The sequence below is a fragment of the Numida meleagris genome, chromosome 1, assembly GCF_002078875.1.
Source record: "Numida meleagris isolate 19003 breed g44 Domestic line chromosome 1, NumMel1.0, whole genome shotgun sequence".
Classification (NCBI taxonomy): domain Eukaryota; kingdom Metazoa; phylum Chordata; class Aves; order Galliformes; family Numididae; genus Numida; species Numida meleagris.
The window spans coordinates 126,341,863-126,360,851 of NC_034409.1; the positions used below are offsets into that span (position 1 = coordinate 126,341,863).

At 43.0% G+C, this 18,989-nt stretch overlaps 1 protein-coding gene across 2 annotated transcripts in view; it reads right to left on the reverse strand.

Annotated features, from left to right (window-relative positions):
- The window catches only part of CD99 (CD99 molecule (Xg blood group)), a 29,470-nt gene extending 11,823 nt beyond the window's left edge, over nt 1-17,647 (reverse strand). The window contains exon 1 of one of the 2 annotated variants that reach the window (XM_021411485.1): nt 17,454-17,647. In XM_021411485.1, the coding sequence (XP_021267160.1) occupies nt 17,454-17,511 (58 nt within the window). In that variant the 5' untranslated portion in view covers nt 17,512-17,647. The remainder of the gene's footprint in view (nt 1-17,453) is intronic. The other variant, XM_021411494.1, reaches the window with a different exon arrangement.

Here is an 18,989-nt window from a genome sequence, read left to right on the forward strand (position 1 = left end):
GGAGTCACCGTCCCTGGAGATGTTCAAGAAACGTTTAGATATAGCGTTGGGAGACATGGTTTAGTGGGGTTGTTGGTGGTAGGTGGATGGTTGGACTAGGTGATCTTGTAGGTCTTTTCCAACCTAGCTAATTCTATGATTCTATGATTCTATATGGTCTGATATGTGGGTGGTCCTGTGTGGACCCAGGAGTTGGACTCAATGATCCTTAGGGGTCCATTCCAACTTGGAATATTCTATGATTTAATGGACTTGTACAAGGCCACTGCCAATGCACCACAACCTTATCTCTAAGTTGGAGAGAGATGGATTTGAAGGCTGGACTTAGACAGATAAAGAATTGGTTGGATGGTCATAGCCAGAGGGTTGTTGTTAATAGCTCTATGTCCACATGGAGCTGGTCACGAGTGGTATCTTGCAGAGGATTTTTGTCAATTACATAGATGATGGGATCAAGTACACTCTCAGCAAGTTTGCTGATGACAATAATCTGAGTGGCTTGGTTGACACCATAGAAAGGAAGGACATCATCCAGAGGGGCCTGGTCAGGCTCAAAAAGTTGGCCCACAAGAACAGAATGAGGTTCACAAAGGCCAAGTGCAGGGTGTTATGTGCAGATTTGTGTACAGAATGGGAGAAGAACTGACTGAGAGCAGCCCTGTGGACAAAGACTTGAGGCTCCAAGGAGACAAGAAGCTGGACATGAGCTAGCAGTGTGCATTTGTAGCTCAGAAGGTAAACTGTATCCTGGGCTGCATCAAAAGAGGGGTGGCCAGCAGGGAGAGAGAGGTGACTGTTCTCCTCTGCTCTGCCCTTGTGAGGCTCCATCTGGAGTACTGTATTCAGGTCTGGGGCCCCCAGCACAAGAAGCATGTGGATTAGATCCAAAGGAGGACTATGAAGATGATCAAAGGGCTGGAGCACCTCCCCTGTGAAGAAAGGCTGAAGGGGCTGGGCTTGTTTAGCTTGAACAAGAGAAGGCTGAGGGGAGATCTCATTGCTGTCTTCCAGTACTTGAAGGGAGCTTATAAGCAGGAGGGGGGTTGACTTCTTACGTGGTCCAATAGTGATAGGGCACATGGAAATGTCTTAAAACTAAAAGAGGGAAGATTTAGGTTAGATGTTAGGTAGAAATTCTTTACTCAGAGGGTGGTGAGGCGCTGGCATAGCCTGCCCAGAGAAGCTGTGGGTGCCCATCCCTGGAGGCTCTCAAGGCCAGGTTGGATGGGGCCCTGGGAAGCCTGAGTTGGTGGGGGGCAGCCCTGCCCACAACAGGAGGTTAGAACTGAAGACATACTTCTCATTTCACATTCTGACACTTATTTTCCAACATGCCATAAGTGAGCAAAACCAAGATAAGCATCTGGATCAAAAGGTCCCTTCCAACCTAAGCCATTCTGTGATTTTGTGTTATTCATCATTTGTACTTTCACTGAAGCACAACAAAAGGAAAAGGCATGAACGTCTATAGCAGCAGTTGAAGAAAAAAGTATCCAGAGATGCTGCACCAGACCTAAACAAGCTAGAAGAGTATTTCTACCTATTGAGTATGAAGCCAGGCAGAGCAAAACTTAATTCCGGTCGTAGCTAACTTAATTCAGAAGATATATAGATAAAGCACTGGTGTGCTCGTCATTTCCTCTAAGAACATAGCTACAGAAAAGGAAACATAAACAGCTACTGCAAAATCTGCAGAGGGGAATAAAAACAAACAAAGAAATAACATACCATAAGGCTGAATGTTTCTTCTGCTTATGTGACAGACCAAGTTAAGACAAAGACAAGCCATGAGTCTAGTATCAGGACTGAGGGATGCTCATGTATTTGGTGACATCATTCATCCCAAATGACAACAAAACTGAATCTTCATTTCCTTCTCAAATAATTGCACTTTTAATACCATTCATTTTCCATTTCTACTATTTTCTATTATTTCTATTATTTTTTTTTCATATGGAAAGAAGGAATGACAACTGGAATAAAAATTTCAAAGGCAAACTTGAGTCTTCTTCCCTCAAGCATCCTGCAGGCTAATCTTCAATTTGGACAACTGAACTACTACAAAAGAAACTGAAATCTGAAGTATAATTGGTGATTCCCTTACTGTAACAATCAAATAGAGATCACCCTGCTCACAACTAAGCAGGGAGGTAGCTCTGCCTGGGCAGTTACCTGCACTTTCATGGAAACTGACAGACGTAACTTATGGCTTTATTGTGGTACAAGAGAAAAGCTAATTTAGAAACCCCTAGATAAGGTCATGGATAGGAAACAAGAAGTTACTTTAGCTAGATTTCTTCACTCCAGATTGAGACTATAAGGTCTTTTTGATTCTTAGCTCATGAAAAATTGTTTCATGGATTGCAAAATATTTACAAGTCATTATTTGAGATGTACATCATCTTGCAATACAGTCTCAAAAACCTCAGTAAAATGAGCAGACCCACATTGCTAGACCCAAATCTCAGTCACCTAAGTGAGTTTAGAATGATGCTGCTGACTGCCAGTCTGACATAAGACATGTTCTGAGGCAGCAGTTAAGAAGCTTGAAGGTTAATAAAGAAAAGCTCATTCAACACTGGCTGGAATCATTCAGTATTCTGTAACCACAGTTCTAATTTCCAAGCATCCAGCAAGATGTCAGGTTCTTCAAATACAAAGTTTGTCTCAATAATGATAGCAAAATCATTAACATCTAACTCACAAAACTCATTACAACAATGTGTACATCAAAGTTCTTGTGGTTTCATTTCCAGCAAAGAGTGGTTGTTTCTCCATTGCTTGTGACAGACCTTCACATAAATCACTTGCTTTTATGACTATACTCACTCAGCTTTTAGTATGGGTGAGAACAACTAAACTAACAGTTCAGACATTCAGTTTGAAAAGGGAGAGTTTCAGGACCAGGTGGTTCAGCTGGTGTCAGGGAAGAAACCATGAGATAATGCAGATAAAGATACAGCATTAGATTAAAGGTAGCAGCAGGATCCAAGAGCAAACAAAATCAGCAAGAATATGTTGCACTCCTTAAAGGTTTAAGCAGCACCCAGAGTAACGGAGCTTAGGAGCATTTTCTTAGTCTTTAAAAAAGATAATTGCAAATAATTCTGATTAGCACCATACAGCAGGTATTTCTAACTCCTAGGGGCATGAGGAGATCCCAGAACATCTCAGAAGCGTCCACACCATTTTCCCTCCATACCCATAGTTCAGATCCTTATCAGTCAGCTCCTTCATCAGGCTGTCCCCAGTAACTGGGGGAGTTTGTGTTAGATGGAGTGACAAATAGCACTCAAAATGAAAAGTGAAATACTTTACACAAGACAAAGTACTTCACAGCAACACAAGCTTTTGGAAAGCTGATGGGCCAGAAGGTATTCAAGACAGCCAAGCAGTTACATAAATAGGGGTCATTCACAAAGACACATTAGTGCTCCCAGATATTTACTGTTACAGTATTAGTTGTATTTACATAGCACTGCAGAAGCCAGCAGCTTTGAGTCAAAGAAGTTCCTCCATGAGTCACACGCATGGACACGCACCAAGAAAGGCGAGTTGTGATGAATCACCACAAACTTTCTTACTTGAGCAACAGACAGATGGAATGTTGTTTTTCTAAAAACTCTGGTGTTCTCCTTCCCCGATCCCGGAAGGCAGAAGCACCTCCTCTCCCAGTGCCCTACGCACAGCCCAGTGCAGAGCCTGCACACTGTGGCTCGTACAGACTTGGCGGCAGCAGGGAGCTTGTCCCTGTGCCACTGCTGGGTGCTCCCTGCTGCTCCTTCGGTGGCCTGGATTCAGCTCTGTCCTGCTGTCCAGCCATAAAATCTGCAGAAATGTTCATATTAATGAGGCCTCTAATTTAGGCACGTGGTTTGACAGGATCTCTGCTGAGGGGGAGGCTGGTAGCCACAAGTGCATAGACTCAGGAAACCAACCTAAACACATCCTCTCCAGCTTCCACTGGGAAGCTGGACATCACTCTCCCACATCTCACATTTTCCTTGGGAGACTTAAAAGAAATAGAAATATTCAACACCTAACCATAAAAGAAGCTGTAGAAAGTACAGGAAGACCAACAATGGGAACCTTGTTCATGAAACAGTTCAAATAAGAGAGCAAAGTCATTACCACTCTTATAATTGCTTTTTAAGCTTGTTTCCGATTCAAGTTTTGCCCCACCAGCATTAGTTACCTACAATAAAAGACACACTGCTCAGTTCACATTCTGACACTTATTTTCCAGCATGCCATAAGTGAGCAAAACCAAGATAAGCAACTGGATCAAAAAGAAAAAAAAAACAAAACAAAAAACCACCTGTGAGAAAAATGAGATTATTCTCCAAATAAAACTACAAGAACTGCCTTCCAGGATTTGAAATGGAGAACCCAGAACATGAAGGCCACTTGCTGTGGGCAGAGGAATGCATGTACACCCGCACCACTGCTCTCAGCCAGGGCAGAGGTTCTCAGCAACGGCCCTCTGCATCAGCAACACAGATGGGACATTTACTCCCATTGCCAGGCAGCAGTTTATTATTAGTTCTGCCTGAAGCCTCGTGGAATTAAATCCCACATGGTTGGCTTTCAAATCCAGTCTCTTATAAGGATCCCCCTATCAACACTGCTTTTCATGTTTAGTTTCTAACAGATGCACAGAGTGACAGAAAACAAAACAGCTTTGCATAAAGTTATGTTCTGAACAATAAAGCCTCCTCCGACCTAAAACAAATATGGTCCAAACACAGATAACAACTGTAAAATAGACAAAAAAGGAAAGACAATTTTCTACATTTAGGGAGTGTCTTCTTTCTGCACATCTGGAGTTTTCAACAACGTATCTGCCTGCAATAACGTCAGCCAGGGCTCTGCTGCAAACAGTAAAAATACTTGCTTCCTGTTCAAAAAGATGTGTGAGACTAATAAATATCATGTTTAATTTTTGAACAGTCATCCAAAAGCTGCTTCCCTGAGAAAGTTACTTTACTTGCACCAACCTGGAGAATACAATATATAAAAAGTTGGATGGTAACACAGTGTAATTTTTTCCTGATCTGGCTGCTAGGAAATAGATTTTTAGACTAATCTGTGCTGTACTAAATTTTGAGTTACTTCTTCCCCCCTAAATGGACAGTTTAATACTTTAGATTAAGAAGAAGTAAAAGCCTACAAAGTCACATTTAGACTTAACACTATTTACTTAAATAACTGTAGTCATCTAGTAGTTATTTTAACAGAACATGATAAAACAAGTCTTTTATTGGGGAAGAAAACCCTGTATCTCACAGTTTGGGGAATTTTCTCTATTTAAAAGCTTCCTGTGCACTGGACTACTTTTGTTGCCCGTTTGAGCAGTAGGAAGTACTGAAAATACAATGGCGCTCTGAACATCAGCTGTAAGCTTCCCAGGAAGGATTTGATGTAGGAATAAGCATACAGAATGAATAGCTGTAAATCAGCAGAAATTATGCTGAAGAACTGGGCACACCACAAAGCTAGAGAATTAACACAATGCCAACAGTGCTGCCAAATGCTGAGCAGCTTACCCAGAAAAGGAGTAAAAGAGAACTGCACAAGAGTTACACGATGTCTAAGAACTTCTGTGAATCCACTCTGTTGAGCAGTGAAGAGAAAAGCAAATATTCAGCATCTTAACAACTATCTCCAGAGGCACCCTCCAGGCTCAGCCATCCTGCAGTTCTGTGACAAGGGTCAGCTCAAGTTACTTGACTAAATTGTTTATAAGCCTCAAACAAGAAAAATAAACCACTCAGTTGCTCTGCCATTCTTTTTACAGATGAGAATTGAAATGCATTGCTCCATTGCACGAAGTTAGTAAGCAGATACCTAAACTACACTAACAAGGACTGTTAGAACCTTTGGGCATGACGAAAGCAAAGCACTTTGCACAAAGAAATCACAAGGTAAGGTTAGGGGTACTGGGACAGAGAAAAACCTTTCTGCAGAAAGCCTTTTCTTCTTGAATCAAAAAGGGTGGGAAATTGTTGAAAAAGTGCAGTCCTTTAATAAGGTGAATCCAGAATGCAACTAACAAAAATATATTAGAGGTGTTCTTTTGACCTTTGTTCATTTCTTCTTACCTGTGATTCCAAGAGAGACTGATCACACTTCAAGACGGCAAATGTCATGTACTGTGCTTATTGCTATTTCACCTAATGCTTGACCTCACCATGCATAAAAAAATAAACTAAAATTAGTGAGTGTTTTTATAAAAATCAAATACTAAGTTTCCTCCCATGCAAATTCAGAGACTAAAGCAAAGTATGACTGGCAGACAGAAGCTGCAGGCATCTGATTAAACGCTGCAGAGCCTTACATTATTTACAACCTACATGTTGGTACTTGTACCTGCAAATGATAGGCATAGCAAGAATTTCTTTTTCCTAATAACTGCTCTTCAATTCTTGGTACTCTCTCTCATAACAGCTCCAAACCACGGAAGTGCTACTAGTAGCAAGAAGCTCAGTGTTGCATCAAGTTCAGAACTTTCAGAGCCATTCAGCAGCTCACACTTTGTGCATTTGCAGTATATACCAAACATAAGCTGTGACAAAATCTAATTTCTGAAAAGATAAGTTAGTAGAAGTTTAAAGCAGGATGAGCCAAACGTCTTGGTACTATGAGCTATAGTAAAATGACTCAAACTATAAAATTCAGAGAGCTAATGGAAGAGCAGAAATGCCAGCCCCACAAGCATGCCTCCTCCCAAAGCAGAAAGACTGGTCCTCATCCCTGGGGCCACTGCTGCCTTGCCTTGCTTCAGCACAGCACCTAGAGAACCCAGCCCAGTCCCACCAGCCCCGGGGTGGGCAGGGAGCACCTCACTGCCCCTCTTCCTAGGTCTTAGGTGATGGCACAATCACCATTGCAGGGAGGCTCAGGGATGTGGTTAGGGTGCTTCTGCTCTCCATCACTGCCTCTTCAGAAATCCACCCCACAGTGGGGCTGGCAGCTCAGAAGCAGTCTTGGAAAACCCTGCATTTGAATCTCACCAAGACCAAGCAATACAGGCATGGGGCAGCCGCTTTTCCTTTGGCTACTTCTGGAAGTCTGTCTTGGCTAAGAAGCATCAGTAGTAGTCTTCTTCTAAGCCAGAGAAACCCAAATCCTCATAGTATATGTTGCTCACATCCTACAGCTTCAAAGTTTATGCTGCTCAACTGACAGGTCTTCAAGCTTTCACCAAGCTGACAAGCCTTGCAGCTACTATTCACACAGCCTACATTTCCATAACTAGTTGCATTCCTACACAAGGATCACATTTATTCTCCAAAGGTCAAAGTCAGCATGCCAGCACCTCACCCTTTTCCAAAGCCAAGGAATCATCTTACCTCTTGAGGATTTCTGCACTTAAAGCTTCAACAGCTTTTGTCAGGAACCTCACCATAGTAGACTCAAGTTTCTGAAGCGTCCTCCTCTGAAGTGTGCACTTCAGAACAGAGGGCATATCACAAGCTGCCAGAACTGTACTTGGAAAGCTGTGGAGTAATACACACACTGATGGAAATAAGCAGTCACCAGGAGAGATGGTGGGGCTGGGCAGGGCACACACACCAGGCTGACACTCATGTTTGTGAATACGAAACCTCACAAAGATAACTGAGCTTACAACTATGACCAAAAAATAAGTTAACTACAATGGAAAAACCACAGTGGAGGTAAACTAAATGATCAGTCTCAAATTTTAGAAAACTATTTTATCGAGGAAAGTTGCTAAATCTTTGGCATTGTGTAATTTAATAAAATAAATTGTTCTCATAGAAGCAGCTAAAACTTCCATCAAGTAACTTAGTGCTATTTTATCACTAGAGTTTTATCTATACTTTCATTCATTCAAATTTCTCTTTTCACTGAAAAACTTGATATGCACCTGCATGCTACAGTACTCTTTCCAGTCTTGTACAGAAGAAAGGAGAAGCACTTTCAGCGCAACTGTGCAGTCTCTTGAGCATGTTTTAGCACAGGGAAAAGGCAAGAATTAAGGAGCCAAGATTTGTGATCTGACTGCCAATTAACTAAAAGTTCCAAAAGCTCAGCAGTTTAAGAGTGGAAAATAAATAATCTTCACCGTGATCAAGGAAAAATATTTTAAATAATAACTTATGGTGAATCATCGAATGATAGAATGACCTGGGTTGAAAAGGACCTCAAAGATCATCTAGTTTCAATCCCCCTGCTGAGTGCAGAGTCACCAACTACTAGACCAGGCTGCCCAGAGCCATGTCCAGCCTGGCCTTGAATGCCTCCAGGGACGGACAAGGGGTGAACAAGCCTTCAAAACAGAACTTGGCTTTCCATTTAGCAATTCTTCCTTTAACATAAAATTTATTTGAAATACACACTAGCAGTATACACAGAACTAAGACAAGAATACTCTCCTATTTGCAGCAGTTCATTAAAATGATGGCTCTGTAGTAAAGCAGGAATGTAGTTTCAGGTCAACTGATACTTGTAAGCTTGATTATTTCACAGCTTGATTCTCTTTTACTTTTCTCACAGGAACTCACACCAATTCAATACAGTTTATATACTAGAAACAACAAAAAAAAGAAACTGTAATCTAGTCAGAAACATTAACTGAACAGAAAACTACTTTGCTTTAATAGACTCTTTTTCATTTGGCATGCTTAACTACGACTAAAAAGATTCTTCAGGAACTCCACGTAGCTCCAAAATAGCTCCTGCAGCTTTTGCTGAAAGGCAGAAGAGAGAGACACTGCATTTTACAGTTTGGTTTTCCTGTGGGGAAAGTAGTGGCAGAGGAAACCAGACCCGGTGCAATGATTTGCAATGACTCAGTTCACAGTTTAATCCACTTCTCTGAGACTGAATCCTTTCTGGCACCAGTCAACTCATTTTAAAACAAAACCCATATAGTTGTGCTCAAAGTGTTTCAATAGCAGCAGGGATACTTCCCTTCCTGTAAATATTTACTTGTAATGAGTGGAGAAAAAGCTGCAATAAATGACACAGTACCAGCACTGGTATGGAAACCTGCAGGACTAGCTTCAGCTGCAAGACGTGTGATGTGACAGCAACCTGCTTCCCTGGATAAGAAGGAACACTGGAGGCTTGCTTTTCTTCTTCAAATAACAGCCTCTTGTACACAAAATCACTCCCTAAAAACATATTGCTGAAAGACAGCCATGCACACAGGTCAATGTGACTAGGTTTTGTTGCCTAAAACAGGTAGATAAACTAAACAGACTAGTTAGATCATATGCCACACTTCTTGCTTGCTGGCTGCCACTGAGCTGATTTCTTTCTCAAATGAGGCTTTCTTTCAGCTTCCTGTCAAAAAAAGATTTTTACTTCCCATTCTTCATTACTATTACTTGAGAAATGAGATAAGCCTTCCTTTCTGTACCAAGGCTACATTCTTGAGACACAGTAGGTTTGACATGTTCATGTACGCAGTAAAATATGTGAAATGCATTCAGAATAAATCTTGAGCATTTCTAGTTCAAGAGCATCTGTTAAAAGCACATCTGTCTTGCTATATATAGACAAACACATTTATCAAGAATTTTCCATACCCCACCCAAGGAAACACTTTCACCATCTCCACTCATGCTTCTGTGTCACCCTCTAACAAAGCGGATTTTATATTCCAGTGCTATCACTTGCAGGGAGCCTTCATGCATGCCAGGCTTTAATCTGCCCTGTACACTTGCTCTTTTGTAGAATACCACGTGAAAACAGTGGGAGCAGATGGAAGAACTGTCCTTAAGGCAGTAAGAACCATACGCTGAAGGGAGCAGTGCCTGGGCACAGGGCAGCCAGCAGAGGCAGTGATGAAGATGGAATGGCAACACCTGAGGAAAAGGAGCAGAAAAAGTGAGGAGGGAGGACAAAGTAGAGTCAGAGAAGTTTGGGTGCAATGAAGTTGTCAGCTGACTAGAGCCACAAGTTTCACAACCAAAGTTTCTGCCCAAAGTTTTTGGGGAAAAAAAAAGTCCATATCTTTACTTAACTTGCACAGTAAAGACCTGGCTGTTATAAAAGGCCCAAGTAGTGAAAAACTGGAAGTTGCTGTGAAAAGGGGAGCAGAAAGCAGTGTTGTAAATCAGATGTAGAAGTCAATGGGTAGGAAGAGTTCTGCTCTGAAGAAGTTACAGCTACGTAGCAGACTTGGTTGCAACATCTTGGGGAGGCAGAGGGTGGGGAACAGTTGCTGAAATAATTGCTGAATTCAGGATTCAAACCCAAGATGCTTGGCCTCCAAGATGCATTAAGAAACACAGAGGCAGGAGATTTCTGGCATGAAAGAAGGAGAATGCAAACAGGTATGTACAGCTGGAAGCGAGTGAGGAAATGAGACTGAAAGATAGAGAAAAAGATAACTTCATCCAAAAGCTTTCTCCATAGGTTTCCCTGAACCCTTACCCTGAAACTTCTTGTTTCTAAATTGAAGGACTTGTGCTCCACCTGAGCTGTCTGCTTTGTCCAACAATTGCATCAGGTCTCATAAAAACAATCTTACACTGCACATTCGCTTCACTTAATTTTCTTCCATGGAAGTAACAGTTTAACAATTTTTTCACTTATTTTTTCCTTCAAAATACTGAATTTATCCACAAACAAAAGATGCAAGCAATATTTTCTTTGGTTAGGCAAAAAAACATAATAATTTAAAAAAATTTTAAACAATTTTAAAAAATGCCATTTTCTGTAAAACATTCATAACAAATGAGAGGTCCAATGCGAGTACTACAGGACTCAAGCTAAGAGGAAAGTAGAGCTGAATTACCACCTGTAACTAATTAACAGTTGCCTCAGTCAGCAGCTTTCCTTCATAAGCACAATTAAAGACACTGTTTCTTAGAAGTTCATAGCTTGTGGACCTTTCAAAGATGACTGAAATCTGTATGGAAAAAAAAAACAGCATAAACAGGATTTGTTATGTAGCCAATGATGTTTTGTGATGAAACCTGACTAAAATTTAAATTATTTTTTGTTTAAATGCACTTAAATTAATATTTTTCTCCAAAATGTCTTAGTTCTTTGTGGCACCAGTCCTGCCTATAACTTTTCTAGACATAGAAAAATTCCTTTAAGATACATAATCAAGAAATCAAATGCAAGAATTATACTGAGTTCTTGGACTGTCACAGAAATATGGTTTTGCAACAATCTAGATCTTGCTCATCTGAGCTCTCCAGTCACATCAAATGCAGAGAATAAACTAGTTTAAAAAAAAGTTTGTGTATAGACTCAGTGCAATAATTTTATTTTCAACACATGGAAAATGTGCTTTCCCGCAGCAAGCAGGGAAATCTTTTCCAGACCACAGTTTGCGTTGCAAGCGTATCAAGAAAGTAAGACTTTTTTTTTTTTTTTTAAATGGAAAAACAAACTAAAATTGACTCTTATCACACCAAGGAACCTTCCAACTGGCAGCTTTTGCAGTATTGGTCCAAAGTCTGCAGAAAAATTGACTTGGAGAGGAAGTACGGGGACCTCCTCTGGCACACAATAAGATACATATGTGAAAACACTTTTTCTCTATATGGGACATAACTGACAGGACTTGGGCAGCAGGGGGCTGCAGGGTGCCCTATATGGGAGTAGGCCATGATCTGCCCTGGGCCAGTTATGGTACATTGATACAACGCCGATAAAACTGCAAGCATCCCAGCGAGTGCCAGAAGAACACTCATGGCACAGATCAATCATATTTGAGAAAGAGCAGCAGGGCTTTGGGAAGATGTGGGGGAAAAGATTGCCAGGGGAAAATGGTGCTAGGAATGGACTCTTGGCTGGAGAGGCTCCATGGCACATCAGTGTGTCCATGAGGGATACCAGCCCAAGTGACCCATACCAGGGCAGGGACAACACTGAGGGAGTTTTCTCTTTCTTAGTACTCAAATTTGTGATAAGATGCTTGAGGTAACTAGCGGGAAGATAAATTCAGTAAAAGTTCCCAGAGTTGAGACTGTTTGGCTCATCACAGGAACTGCTGGATAACACGGACAGCATCAAGACCTGGCACAGCCCAGGATGAGAATAACGGTAGGGACTCCAAAGCTCCAGATGGAGCCTTAGTTCTTGGACGGGGGTGTTTAAAATTGAAGTGCTGTGCCTACTACATACGGTGGAGAAGATTTAAGTGATGTGCTAACAGGTGGGAAATGCAGAATCATGGGGGGATCCATGAAAACATGAAAACCACTGCCAGCCAGAAGGAGATCACTAAGAAATTGGCCAGCACCTGCCTCAAGCTCTCTGCAGGAACCAGGAGCACCAGGCAGGAGCTGCAGTGGCTGTGGTACCCCTCTTTTGTGGTGGGGTGCTCCAAGGCTGGCTGAGTGCTCCCAGTAGGCCCTGGGGGCTCAACAACCAACCTCAGCAGCAGCAGAACAGAAAGTAATAAAATAGCCTCACAGAGAAACAGCTATTTCAACACATGGTGTTAATGTGTGTATCTGCATCTCAAACGTTGGCAGGTACCGTGCCCTCACTGTAGCAAAGCTAGCAATGAGTTGCTTGAGGTTTTTCCACTCAGAAAGTAAAATGTAGGCAGTATGCTAGAAAAAATAAACAGACATACTTGCTGGTACCATGGAATGTAGCCTAAGCTGGAACCAGATACCAGCAGTCATTTGAAAAACACAGTGGTCCAAAAAGGAGAGAAAGGTTGTGTAGCAGGGCAGATTTATCATATTCCCTGTAATCCCCTGGCATCCAGTGAGGCAAATGGTACAGTGGCTTGTTGAAAACTGTGCTCCAAGGAAAGAGAACCGCAAAGCTGTGGGGCTAAGTAAGATAAAGGCAGGATTTTGTCATAGCAGTCCTGCAGAAAATCACATCCCTCAAGTTTACCTGCATGACGCCAGCCCTGTGGACACGAGGATTGAGAAATAAATTCATGTTTCTGCACCTGCAGATATAATCCAAAAGAAGGGGTCCCTATTGCTGGTTTTACCTACTAGGTGGCCTTTGGAAAGGGGATAATGAAACATACTGCTACTTATGATAATCATCTTTTACTTCATAAACTACGCTGTGTGTTTCGCAGACACAAGGCCAGAATTCTGTAGTTAGCATTCACATTTTTATGATGCTAACCCAATCAAGATTGTACAGACAAGGAAGGGTTGGAGTCTGTGATGGGTGTGATGTTAAGGCTTAAAATCTGGTTCCCAAACACTAAGGCCTGGGGAAGGGAAATTTTAGGTAGTGTATGTAAACATTATCCAGAGCTAATTCCTGTTGCCTTCTCTGCAGGGAGGTAGAGTCTGTGACAAACATCTATTAAGGTTGTGATGATGTTAAAAGTAGAACTTAGAACAAGATGCATGTCCAAACAGTTCTTCGATACCTGTTCCTCGAAAATGTTCTGAGCAGGATCTGGGCAGGGTTTCAGCAGCAGAGGGCTGCAGGGTGCCCTGTGTGGGAGAAGGCCCTGAATTCCCCCTCGACATAAGGAGAGGCTCTAAGAGACATATGGAGAGACTGCTGAAGGGACAGCAACTGGTGATGTGCTCTGGGCAGGAAGGGCACCATGTAGAAGGGGCACATCCCTGAAGATCTGCAGCCACAGGCCCCTCTCACTGGGGCAGGGACAGCCTAAGGGACTGAGGGCAACCTGCACTGGGGCAGGGGAGCAGAGGCAAACCAGCAAGAAGCAGTGGAAACAAAGCATTAGGCACACGGCCTTTCTGCTCTGCCTGTCACCTCACTGAAGGAACAGGGATGGACCGAGTACAGCTATCAAAAAACAAGAAATTTGAGACTAGGAAGGTGGGGAGGAGAGGCATTAGGCTTAAAGCTGAACCTTAGGAAGAGAAACTGCTTAAGTCTTTGATTGATTCCTCTTCTCAACACCCAAATCCATGATTCAGTTCATGTTAACCAACAGTAAGTCAAGACTGCTTTATTCATGACATTCTCTTAAAGCACTTTTACTAGACTCAAAAGCATAGGTTCCCGTGCCAGAACTTGGAAAAGCAGTTTGACTAAAAGAAAGAGGCTTGCCCCTGTCAAGATGATATTAACTGATGAAGATTACTATTATTACAGCATTTCACTAACACAGCTGTCACTTGATGAAATACAACTTCATAGCAGTAAGAGATTCAAGACAGGGTTCTGCTTTAGCTCTTTCTTTTTCAAGTGCAGTCGATCTCATCACACACACCAGAGTAACATTAGGAAGATACTGAAATTGGTCTTGGCTGGATGACAGCAGGCTGAGTCACATTTAACTCTGGCCAAGTTAAATCACTGTAAATACAGAAAGACGAAGGATTGTTGCAGTGATGTCATTTTGCTGTAACAGTGCAGTGGCCATTTTATATAAATAATAACACATTAAACCATCTTAAATTAGAGGAAACAAACACAGAACGGTATTGTCTGCACTTTCCAAGTTCATGCTGCCATGCATGCATGCTTGTACCCCTACTAAAAATGCTTAATTGAGAGAAAGTTTATTTATTCCTTTAATAAGATGTAAAAGGCAAACAACCGTACAGCGCACAAAGCAGAGATCAGTCTCCAGCAGTTCCTGTGCCACATCCCTGCTCCAGATGAAAGCTCTATCCACAAGGTTACTCATTTAACACTGTCATCCAACTAATCATGTTTCTCAATGCTGACTTGCCTCAACAAGAAATCCAGAGGACACGTTTCCTTCCTTCCACTCATACCCCTATAATTACAGCAGCCTTGGGAAGGAGGGATCTCCTTCCGTAACTCACCTGAGGCTACTGATCTTGAAACAGAGATATGTAGGCACCCAGCATTTTCCTTACCACACAGTGTTCACTACCACAACCACTTCTGGCAGTAACAGTATTTCCATCAACAAGCTCCACTCAATTCTTGTGAGGAATCATACTTCAAGCTTATAACCTTGAGCCCTAGGTCCTCACCGAGCAGACATCTTTTTATGTCTTGGTCCCTCAGCAGTACAGAAGGAACACTGAATCTTCTGCCTGTGCGCAAGATCTAGCAGTTTTCTACTGCTCATCATGCAAGGATTTTTATATTTTCCATTATCCTGAGGTGCAGTGCTCTTCACATAAATTGTGCAGAAAACCTGTTACTTAATACTTCTCATCAGTGCAGTTTGAGAATTTTGCAGAGTTAAGATGGCAGAGTCAATCTCATAGCTCACAACCAGCCAAAGCAGGAAGTCCAATTTCCTGATCTGCTTCCCTCCTCCCATCTCGTTTCCACTCTCTCTAATGTCCAGCCCTGCCACTCCTTTGTGCTGGCTCCAACTCCTCTCAAACCTTTTGCAGAACAGGCTCAATGCACGGGATTAGTCCTTTGCTGATTCATCAGGCTGAATCATCTCAGTACTGCTCAGATGGGCACTAGATCAAATGCAGATGGAGAGAAATGGAAAGATCCCGCTTCTTAGCGGTGGCAAGCTGTTAAATTGGCCATATAGAATCACAGAATCATTTTAGTTGGAAGGGACCTCTAAAGGTCATCTAGTCCAAACCACATGCAATGTACAGGGACACCTACAGCTAGATCACATTGCTCAGAGTCTTGTCCAGCCTGACCTTGACTGTCTCCAGGGATAGGTCATCCACCACTTCTCTGAGCAACCTGTTCCCATGTCTCACTACCCTTATTGTAAAAAACATCTTCCTTATATCCTATCTAAATTTCCCCTCCTTCAGTTTGAAATAATTTCCCTTTGTCTTGTCACAACAGACCCTGCTAAAATCTGTTCGCTTCTTTCCTGTAGCTCCCCTTTAGACACTGAAAGGCCGCTCTCAGGTCACCTCGGAGCCTTCTCTTCTCCAGGTTGAACAGCCCCAGCTCTCTCAGCCTGTCCTTGTAGGATGATATGAAGTGATGACATAAAAACTCCTATTCAACCTTCCTCTGGATTCAGCCCTAATGGTACTTAAATTCCAGCTCTGCCTGACTTGCAGAGCTCATGCTTGGCTAAGAAAAAAAATACCAGCTGTGAGGTTAAAACCGCAAACTCTTCTACACAAGCTCAAAGTTCACCATTGTTTAATAACGCACACAAATACTCGTGATAGACTGAATATTGTTTTAACCCTGATGGCTTTCATGTGCCTAAAATGTATGACTCAAGACAGCTTCTCACTCCCAAGGCCATAGGCTCATGTGCCTGAGTTATGGAAGCCAGCACTCCATGGGAAACTCATGTCCAAAGCTGCATAAGAGCTGAATTGCCCATAGTGTAGGACACAGAAAGTGTTAACTTTCTATGGCAGTTCTGTGAACTTAGACAACAGACAGCCTACCAACAGTGAAATACGGATTTTCAAAAGGACACAATTCAGGCTTCACCTTTATTTTAACCTAAGACTGCACCATAACCGATCTGAAATTCCTCTGAGCGGCTCCACCCTCCCCAGACTAACATTCTCAAGAATTCTTGACTTCTTACTCATTTTCTTTAAGAAAGAGTTCCCAAACAGATTATAACCTACTAATTTGGTTCATATTATCAGCAGTGATCAGTGCTCTGATAAACTAACTGGAGTTTTAGAAGCTATCTGTTAAAGATGTAATATCAATTTCTTCAGAACTCCAAATAGAATCCCCAAAGGTGCTTTTTGTACTACATTTCTAGGCAGTGCATTCAGAAAGGCTATTTCTGAGTAGCTCCAAATACTTCTGCACCTTTAAGGGCATCACACAAAAAGATCTTGTAGTCCAAGGCTGTGAGAACTGCTTGCAGAAGAGCAGATTTTCCAAGTAAGTAGTAAAATAGCATCTCAATGTTAGCAGCATAAATAATCTGTAAATTTTAAAGTCAGTTATTATACAAATGTACTATAGCACATAGTCCGGATTTGCTAATCCAGCAGTTCAGACCACAGTGAGGCCGTAAGAGCAGAACTCAAACAGGCTTAAAGCCAAACTGTTTCCCTCATCCTGCCGTGCCTACAGCTCCCGGCTAAGGGTAGGGGCTGGCATCCTTCCTTCCATCCCACAGCAAAGAGATGCAGAGAAGTAGGTTTTCAAGCAGTTTACAAAACGCTTGAGGAAAAAAAAAATAGTAAATCATAACATCAAATACGCTCATTAACGTGGCAGAAGGCAGATTGCTGGCGAGTAAACCCCCGTTGCCCTAAGTCCCCGAAACTCCGCTCGCTTTCCTAAAATGGAAGCGGCGCCGCAGCGGGCTGGCGGGCACCGCCCGGCCCGGCAGGCTCTGCCGGGTGAGGCAGCGGGATCCCCCGCACAGCGCTCACGGCGCGACCGCGAGCAGAGGAGCCGGGCGGAAAGTTCAGGGACACTTTTCCACTTAGTTAAAACTATAAAAAGAAAGAAAAGGCGGTGCCCGCTCTCCCTTCGTCCCGCCGCCCCCCCCGCGCCGCGGACACCGAGGGAGCCCCCCGCCCCGGGACTGAAGGCGGGCAGCGGCCCCTCGCCGAGCCCGGCTGGGCACGGGGGGACCCCGCGGGGCCGGTCCCGCCGCCCCTCCTCACCTCTGACGAGGGCCAGGAGGGCGAGGAGCGCCGCCAGGAGAAGCCCGTTGCGCTGCATGGCTGTTGCCCGCTAAGCTCCACGTTCCCCCCCTTCACGGGAACGCCGACAGCCACCCCGCCCGGCCCGGCTCGAGGGCGGCTCCCCGGCCACTCCGCCCTATCAGGCCGGGGAGCCGTGCCCCCGCGGGGGGAGCATCGGGCGGAGGACAGGGCGGCGCGGTCCGGCCCAGTCCGCCGGGGCTGCTCGGAGCAGGGTGGGGCCCGCGCCGCTCCTCGCCGCAGGACGGAGCCCAGCCTGGCGTGCTCCAGGCGGTATCCCTGCCGAGGCATCCCCCAAACAGGCCCTGCTTCTTGGGTGGAATGAGCTGCAGGGTTTAAATTGATGGGAATATTTTTAATTTATAATATATATAATATAATTATATTATATTCAATGCCCATATAATATTTGGGAATTGAATTGATGGGAATATTTTTCCTCCTTGACAGATTTAACATGAGGCAATAAGGAATTTAATTGCGGTAGTAAAGTTACTGTTTTAAAATTAAGGATAAACTCCTGTAAAATATGTGAGTTTTGCAGGAGGAGCACTGGAGAGTTCACAGAGGACTTTAGGCTGAAGGGCATGAGTAGCAACAAGTGGCTTTTCCAGTCATAATACCTATGGAGTCAGCACTACGTTGCTCATCTTCTTCTTTCTCTCAGCCTGGAGGATAAGACTGAACATACACACATGCCTTCTGTAATTCAGCAGTGCTATGTGTTCACCCAAAGGAAATTATTAACGTGTTCTAAAGATGTCCTTTAACAGAGTGTTTGCTTATAACTGTTGCTAATCATCACCTGCTGAGTTGCTCTCCTGATAAAAAAAAAGAAAAGAATTTTGGTACTCCTCACAGCACTGTGCACTTCTCTATTTAATTGTTTTGTACCAACCTCTTTTTTTTTTTTTTAAGGGTTGCATAACTAGCAGAGAACGCCTACTTTCTCTCCCTGAAATAACCACATCAAATTGGGCCCATTTTATTTCCTGTTATCTAAATAGTCCTTACCAAAGTTACCATCTTCAGATGAGATGGAAGCAACCACCTGTTTGTGGTGATGAGGTAGTTGTGATGAGTGTAATTGCACTTCACACTGGAGCTCCCCCCAGTTCCTCCTGGTTTTCAGCTGGCCCTACCCTTGAGGCAGGGGCATAGATCTCTGATGCCACTCATTACATGGCTAATAAATTTTCCAGATGTATAACTACCAAGCCATTTTTTTCAGTCTTACTAATTTTTTGATTTGACATCTTGTGAAAACAAGTCCAAGTATTTGAGATTACTGGTATATTACTGAGTAGCATGATCAGGTTTGGAAGCTGTAAACCTGAACTTCTGTGACACTATCCGTAATTGAATATACTCTGAATATACAAGCAGCTAAATGAAAGACCTGTCTTAGCAGCTGTCTGTGAGCTGTGAAGGTAATTGCACTTTTCTTCTCAATTTCCTATAATTCCTCTTCTAAAGTTAAAGCCTTGTTCTTTTCCT